This window comes from Sinocyclocheilus rhinocerous, unplaced genomic scaffold (genome assembly GCF_001515625.1).
Source record: "Sinocyclocheilus rhinocerous isolate Xijiao unplaced genomic scaffold, SAMN03320098_v1.1 scaffold1600, whole genome shotgun sequence".
Lineage (NCBI taxonomy): Eukaryota > Metazoa > Chordata > Actinopteri > Cypriniformes > Cyprinidae > Sinocyclocheilus > Sinocyclocheilus rhinocerous.
Genome location: NW_015665129.1, coordinates 851,048 through 858,518, shown reverse-complemented (window position 1 = coordinate 858,518; position 7,471 = coordinate 851,048). Strand labels below are relative to the sequence as shown.

The following is a 7,471-nucleotide window of genomic DNA, read 5'->3' as shown; positions in this document are numbered from 1 at the left end:
TTCTTGTAGCTTCATAAAATTAAGGTTGAACCACTGATGTCACATGGGCTACTTTAATGATGTCCTCACTACCTTTCTGGGCCTTGAACATGGTAGTTGCGTTGCTGTCTATGCAGGGTCAGAAAGCTCTTTGATTTAATCAAAAATATCTTAATTCGTCTTCTGAAGATATATATATATATATATATAATTAGATTTTATTCCCCCAAATGGTGCAGCTCTACTTTTGGGGCTGTTCCAAGAAAAAAAACAAGACCAATCAAGACACTGATTTGAAAGTGTGTGTAGTGAATATTGTATGGTTTGGGACTAAACTGTAATACTGGTTTTATGTATGTATTCCAACTCAGACAGTGGAAGAATATTGCTGTTTATTGCTTGTTTTCTTTATGTGTGTGCATTTGGTATAGCAACTGTTCAGAGGGCACCTGTGATGGCTGCTCCTTCCATTTCCTGTGGCACTCCCAGTATGCCTGTCCTCTCTGCTCTGAGAGGAACTATAAGGAGATTGTGAGCGCTTGTATCCAAGGAATTCAGGTACATGTCAATTCACATCATGATAGACCAAACAGTTTGTGAATGAGACTATTTTCCCCGCTCTGAATGTTTTTATTTTATCATTTATTAGATGACTTAATGTAGCTAAAATGTTTTTTGTTTCTCAGAGGACTACCTATGTGTGGCAACAACCTCTGAGGTGCACAGGTGGGGTGTCACTGCCTCCTCAGAAGGTCAGTGCCTGTGTGACGCTGGACTTCTGGCTGAAGTTTGGTGTCTCCATCGGAACTGTGGCTGCTATATTGCTCATTACCATCAGCTGCTACTTCTGGAAAAGGACACGCAAGTGAGAGTTCATTACTGAAAGTGATACTTAAAAATGGGACCAAAAACTGGTTTACTTACTTTGTACTTTCTTTGATATCCAGTAATAAAATTGTTGAGGTGGAAAACAAAGCAGCATACAGGTGAAATTACCTAGGTTTAATTTGATCTAATGAAAATGTAAATAAAGATTGATGAATTATCGATGGAAAAGTATTTTTCCCACATTATTGTTAAATAAAATAAAATATATTCGATAGATGTTAATCGAGTAATGCCAACTTAAGGAAAAATATATTAGTTTGGTTATTTCAAACAAAAATACTTTTTAAAATATTTGTTTTTAACCCACTGCATCTGGAATTGCATTTTGGCCAAGACTTTATCATATATCTAGATTGATAGATTACATATTTTGATCTATTCATCTCCACTCGAAAGTATAGTGTAGTGCTCAGTCTCATAATTCCATGAATTTAAGTGTAAATTCATAGTAGATAACTGTACTGTACAACACTGACTTTGTGAGCGAATGAAATTAAGACAAAAGAACAACATACAACTTCATACTGCTACAAAGATGGGTGTGAATGTGTTCTTTTATCTCTATAAGCCTAATTGTAGATAAATTGGGGATAAATGAAGGCTGCTGTACGTATAACAGTATTCATACCCTCTCTTTAGGCTGCAGTATAAGTACTCAAAGCTAATGATGACTGCAGGAGATAAGGAGTGTGAACTTCCAGCTGCAGATAGCTGTGCCATCATGGAGGGAGAAGATGCAGAGGATGACCTCATCTACCTCTCCAAGAAATCTTTCTTCACTAAGATCAAGTCATTTTCCAGAGAGGTAAGGAGGTCAGAAGACAGACTTCAGTTTGGCCGTACTATAAACTCTAAAGCTATATTCTTGATGGATGCTATACATGTTTTTAATGTTACAGTATTATTAGCATTAACAGGCAGATACAGACATTTTCTTGACAAACTGCTGTTATTTTACAGAGAACGTCAGATGGCTTTGATTCTGAGGCTGCAGTATAAGTACTCAAAGCTAATGATGACTGCAGGAGATAAGGAGTGTGAACTTCCAGCTGCAGATAGCTGTGCCATCATGGAGGGAGAAGATGCAGAGGATGACCTCATCTACCTCTCCAAGAAATCTTTCTTCACTAAGATCAAGTCATTTTCCAGAGAGGTAAGGAGGTCAGAAGACAGACTTCAGTTTGGCCGTACTATAAACTCTAAAGCTATATTCTTGATGGATGCTATACATGTTTTTAATGTTACAGTATTATTAGCATTAACAGGCAGATACAGACATTTTCTTGACAAACTGCTGTTATTTTACAGAGAACGTCAGATGGCTTTGATTCTGTTCCTCTAAAATCATCAGCTGCACAGGAGATGGAGATGAACTAGAACTTCTGAGACACAGGGAGAGCCAGCAAGAAATGTTTGGCCTGTCACAAGCCATCCTTGAAGCTATATCTGACAATATAACATCAATACTTGTATTCCCAAAGAGACACGGAGCGAAGAAAAAAAATACTGAAAACATGTCTGCCTTATTCAAGTCACCTCATAAACCTGTGATTTCAGGACTGGCATAAGAAGATTTTTTAAAAACTTTTTTTTTTATGATGAGTTTTTTTAAAGATCTATATCATTGTGTAAATAGGCCTATAAAGATGTGTACCAAACCTGTATGCTTGTGAAAGATAATGCTGGAAAATTTACATTGCATTTGTTTGACAGGTCATCATGTGATATATCAAATATTTTCTTTTTCTTCTCTTCATTTGGGTGAGTGAGAGTTGAGAGCTACACCTGCCTTACAAGTGGTTACAATATGTTGCAGACAGTTTTCATTATTATTTTTTTTAATCATTCAAATGTTCTGGCATACTAGCATTTATGTTGTGTGGACCATTTTTGTTATGTTATTTGTATTTTAGGAAATGTCATCTTGTTTGTAATGGTTTTCTTAAAGAATATAGCCTACTTGATAAAGCTAATAATGTGTCCATTGTTATTAAATCTTGAGATTAACTATAATTACACCAAGCTACAGCAAGAAATAATATCGATAAGGACAAAAATTAAAAAGCAAATGTCTAGCTTTTATTTGCTATTTAAATAATTTATCTTATGTTGCGTCAGTTTGTTCAATGCAGTGGCTCAGACGGTGACCGTTTCCATAGTAACGAATGTAAACAGAATGAAACCATGAGCCCGTGCATCTCCAAAATCATCTGATAGTTAGTTGTCTGAAGCGCCGAAAGATGCCGAAAAAGAAAGGAAACAAGGGCAAGGGAAAAGGGTAAGGATGAAAGATGTAGTTTTAGATTTGATTTATACAGTAAGCCTTAGTACTTGCTTTCTATAATTGTCTTTACACTTCACGTCTTTACAGAAAAGGTAAGAAAGAAGGCAAGCATGAGTCTAAAGCCGACAAGGAGTCAGAGATCGAAAAGTTCAAATCAAACGCTGATTTATGGGAGGCGAAGTTTAATATCACGGAAATTTCGCGTGTCGAGTATCGCGAAGCTACTCGCGCGCTCGCCAAAGCCAACGAGGAGCTCGCGAACCAGCAATATAGAGCCGAGAAAGACACAAACGATATTATTGCTTTTCTGAAGAGAACAGACCGTGAAAAGACAGCAACGGTTAGTCTGCCTTTGTCATTTTATATCTCTATCATAAACATTTCAGTTTATTCACCTGTGCAGTTAATTTCCTACTAATTTGTCTCCTATAAGATTGCTGCATTAGAAGAGCAACTAAAAAGAGAAAAAGCGAAGGCTTTACAAGAGAAAGACCTTCTGGTAAGCACTGATTGAATTTGAGTTATTTTCCAAATGAATTAGCATTGTGTCAAGCTGTTACAACTGAATTTCAAGAAGTTTTTATCATGCAAGACTTGAATTTCACCCCTCATTCGTTTCAACTGACTGGCTGTTGCAGGTGGCTGAATACATGCAGAAGATTGATGCTTTAGAAGAGAGGTTTAAGCAGAGGTCAAACGACTTCCAGAGGATGCAGGGCGAGCTCAAAACCATTAAGCATTTTCGCAAAATAAAGGCCAATCTGGAAGAAAACCTGATCAGTGTACTGCACAGTCATTACTAATGATTATTTAATGTAATAAGCAATGTAGATGCATAAAAACTCCAGAAATGTAATATATAATGTATTTCTTGTGCTTCTAGATGAGAGAAAAAATGTATATTGCTGACCGTGGACACCAAGAGAGTCTGTCGACAAAGGAGTACAAGTTCTACACAGCACGAGTGAGAAAACCCAGATGCGAAATATATTATGCATCCATTTATAAGAAAGACATAATGCATAGAAAAATGTTTCAGAAAGTGCATTTACCATCATATTTAAAATAAATTTGTTACGGATTTTTAGATACTTTGTTTAGACCATATGTGCCACTAAAATACATGCTAGAACAGTCAACGATATCTTCTTCTATATAGATTCATCTTGAGAAGGAAGCAGAGCAAAAGATCACTCAGCTTGCAGAGCAAGCACATCATGAAGCTATTGCGTGAGCAGCTATTCTTTTAATTCTATTATTGAATCCATTACTCATCTCATTCCCATCATTATGGTTAATTACTGCATATATGACCTTTGTATGTGTATATATGACCTTTGTATGTCTATCATTTGTGTTTATTGGAGTCAAATCTTCAGTTTTTGCTCCCAACAGACAGCTCGGTACAGCGTCACATACTGTGTTCAAGGAGAATGTACGATTGAATGAGGCACTGAATTATTATGTGAAAGAGGCGGAGGAACTGAAGAGTACAAATATAACCTTGAAAGAGAAGAATGCTTCCCTTGCTCTCTTAAAGGTGCTACCACTAACAGACTCAGGAATTTTAAGAGACAGTTTCTCTGTAGAGTATTTAATTAAAGCGTAAGCTTAATGAAATCGAAGTACAATTTAACCTTGTAAAACCTGACATTTGAAAAAATTGTCTGGTAAATCTAATTTTTAGAAATGGAACAGTTTATTGAACAGTTTATTCACACTCGAGAAGGAAAAGAACACAGCAGTTTTATTAAGAGGCCCGAACTGCACAAAATATGCAAATGGGTGAAGATATTGTTATTTATATGGACAAAAAGTATGATTTTGAAATTCTAATAGCTTGTAATGTCAATCAATGAGATCTTTTTAACAATACACTATAGACTACTTACATAAAATGCATATAAATATCAGTTGTCACTCTGTATATCCAAATAATATTTCTTAGTAAAATTATTTTTAAATGCCTAGATTTTGTGGTTATTATTGTGGAGTGTGTACATTAATGAGGAAAAAAAATTAACTTAAATGATTTTAGCAAATGGCTGCAATATAACAAAGAGTGAAAAATTTAAGGGGGTCTGAATACTTTCCGTACCCACTGTATAATGAAATAGAATTATGACTGAAAGAAGCACAGATAAACATTCCCTAAAAACCTGATGTATCATATTTGATACTCACTTTTTAACTTAAATTTGTGCATCAAATATGATACAGTATGCTTTATGGAGTTAACTAAGCTGGCTTTCAGAGATGCTCATGTTTGCCATTGTGTTCAGCACATTGCATCTCTCCAGTGATGTAGACTGACTCAAACTGATTAATTCTGCAGGAGACGAATGAACTGATGAGAAAAGAAGGTGATTCCCAGATGAGGTCCCAACAAAATGAGATTTCCGAGCTGAGGGCTAAATTGGTCACACTTGAGCAAGCTCTGGGCATCATGTCTGGGGAGTTTGAGCAGGAGAGAGAAGAGGTGGAGCGGCGTGCCATGGTCAGTATGCAGGCCAACAGCGCAGACCTTGAGAGGTTGGAAATGCTTCTAGCTGCCCGCGAGAAGGAGCTGGGCCAAGTGAAACGGCTGGCTCAAAGCATCATCGAGCAGCGCAAAGAACTTGAACTCTTCTTTCATGAAGCACTTGACCATGTGAGGAAGGAAATAAGAACACAGCAACACCTCTACAGGTTTGTACAAGTTATGAAAACTGCTCTGTGAAATATCCTTTAATAGGGCATTTTGAAGATTCAGCTTCACATTTAGGAGTGCTTCACATATTTGAAGATGATCTTGTATGTAGACAGGAGGCTCTGAAGGCCTATCGCTGGAGAATGAACGAGGCTCGGGCTGGAAGGTTGGAGTATCCTCGTATACGGACCTTCTCTAATGCCCCGCACAGCACCAATGATGTTCAGACTGACCTGGAAGAAGCTGACAAATGGTGTGAGAGCTTTTAGTGCAGAATTACTAATTGCTCTTAATGTGCATCACTAATCAAGATGACTATGATGATAAAAATGGTCTGGTGTCATTTTAGGAGCAACTTGAAAAGCTCCAGTGTGGATATTTCTGATCTAACATGGGAGCAGAAAGAGAGACTACTCAATCTGCTTTTTGCTAAATTCAACGGGCAAAAAACAAGGTAAATAGATTTATAGTTGATTTTGTTTGCTTCCATTGTCCTCATTTGTAAGTCGCTTTGGATAAAAGCGTCTGCTAAATGACTAAATGTAAATAATTGTATTTATATATACACTAGTCAACATTTGAAGTGGATCAAAACCTTTCATAAAAGTGATCCTAAAACCAAAATGCGTTCTTGTCTTAGGACATCTTTGATTAACTTTTTTGATCCATTTCAAATGTTGACTACAGTATAAACACACACACACACACACACATTATCTACGTTCATTCAAATAAATAAGTTAATGCAAAATCTTTGTTGATTCGTTTTTTTTTTAAACAGATTGGAATTCAGTAGAATTCAGTATTTATTTTGAATGTTATGAAAGCAATGTCCATTGGAATGTGCGCTGGATCCGAATGAGTAAAAAAGGGATTTGAATATTGCATTGTTGTTCTGTATGGAAGACATTTGAAATGACAATACCAAGTAAAATAAAATAAAATTAAACAACAACAACAACAACACTGCAACATTTGTTTTTAGCACTGCCATGCGGTCACTCAAAGAATCCAGAATTCAGATTTAGATTGTCTTTTGCCAGGATTTCTTTGCATTTCACAAATTCCTTAAAGGGGTCATATGATGCGATTTCAAGTTTTCCTTTCTCTTTGGAGTGTTACAAGCTGATTGTGCATAGATAAGATCCCTGAAGTTGCAAAGACTAAAGTCTCAAAACCAAAGAGATATACTTTATCAAAGTTAAGACTCTGCCACGCCCCCCTAAAACGGCTCGTTCTAACACGCCCCACATATCTACCTCACTATGTGGAAATATTAGCATAATGCAGCCCAAATGTGCACGCAAAGAAAGGCGTGGTTTCAGTAACCGCAGTTAGTGCTGAAGCAGCCATGTCAGGGAGACGCTATGTGTTTCTAGGCGAAAGCAAAAGCACTTTATTTGGCCTTCCGAAAGTAGATGCATTTAGGAATCTTTAAGATTACTTACAACAGAACAGCAATGCATTTTATGGACGACCGTTTCACGAACCTAGGAGAGGAGGTAATTCTGACTTTGCTATGACAATCTGGCGCTTCTGAATCAGCTACTGTTTTGTTATTAGTTTAAGTATTTGCGATTGACTGTTCAAATGCGGAGTTTTGCGCATCGTGTGTGTGTGAGAGAGAGAGA

The 7,471-nt window shown here is 36.8% G+C and overlaps 2 protein-coding genes across 2 annotated transcripts in view; both read left to right on the top strand.

The window, feature by feature from the left end:
• Positions 1-2,831, top strand: part of LOC107731292 (UPF0577 protein KIAA1324-like) — a 13,694-nt gene extending 10,863 nt beyond the window's left edge. The window contains 4 exon segments of the mRNA XM_016542354.1: positions 411-537; positions 666-844; positions 1,507-1,672; positions 2,176-2,831. Of these exon segments, the coding sequence (XP_016397840.1) occupies positions 411-537; positions 666-844; positions 1,507-1,672; positions 2,176-2,244 (541 nt within the window). The 3' untranslated portion in view covers positions 2,245-2,831.
• A 267-nt stretch (positions 2,832-3,098) lies between these two features.
• Positions 3,099-7,471, top strand: part of bbof1a (basal body orientation factor 1a) — a 5,820-nt gene continuing 1,447 nt past the window's right edge. Inside the window, exons 1-10 of the mRNA XM_016542146.1 lie at positions 3,099-3,145; positions 3,239-3,491; positions 3,585-3,650; positions 3,790-3,933; positions 4,035-4,115; positions 4,311-4,381; positions 4,547-4,691; positions 5,487-5,839; positions 5,953-6,093; positions 6,190-6,294. Coding sequence (XP_016397632.1) covers positions 3,108-3,145; positions 3,239-3,491; positions 3,585-3,650; positions 3,790-3,933; positions 4,035-4,115; positions 4,311-4,381; positions 4,547-4,691; positions 5,487-5,839; positions 5,953-6,093; positions 6,190-6,294 — 1,397 coding nt within the window. The 5' untranslated portion in view covers positions 3,099-3,107. The remainder of the gene's footprint in view (positions 3,146-3,238; positions 3,492-3,584; positions 3,651-3,789; positions 3,934-4,034; positions 4,116-4,310; positions 4,382-4,546; positions 4,692-5,486; positions 5,840-5,952; positions 6,094-6,189; positions 6,295-7,471) is intronic.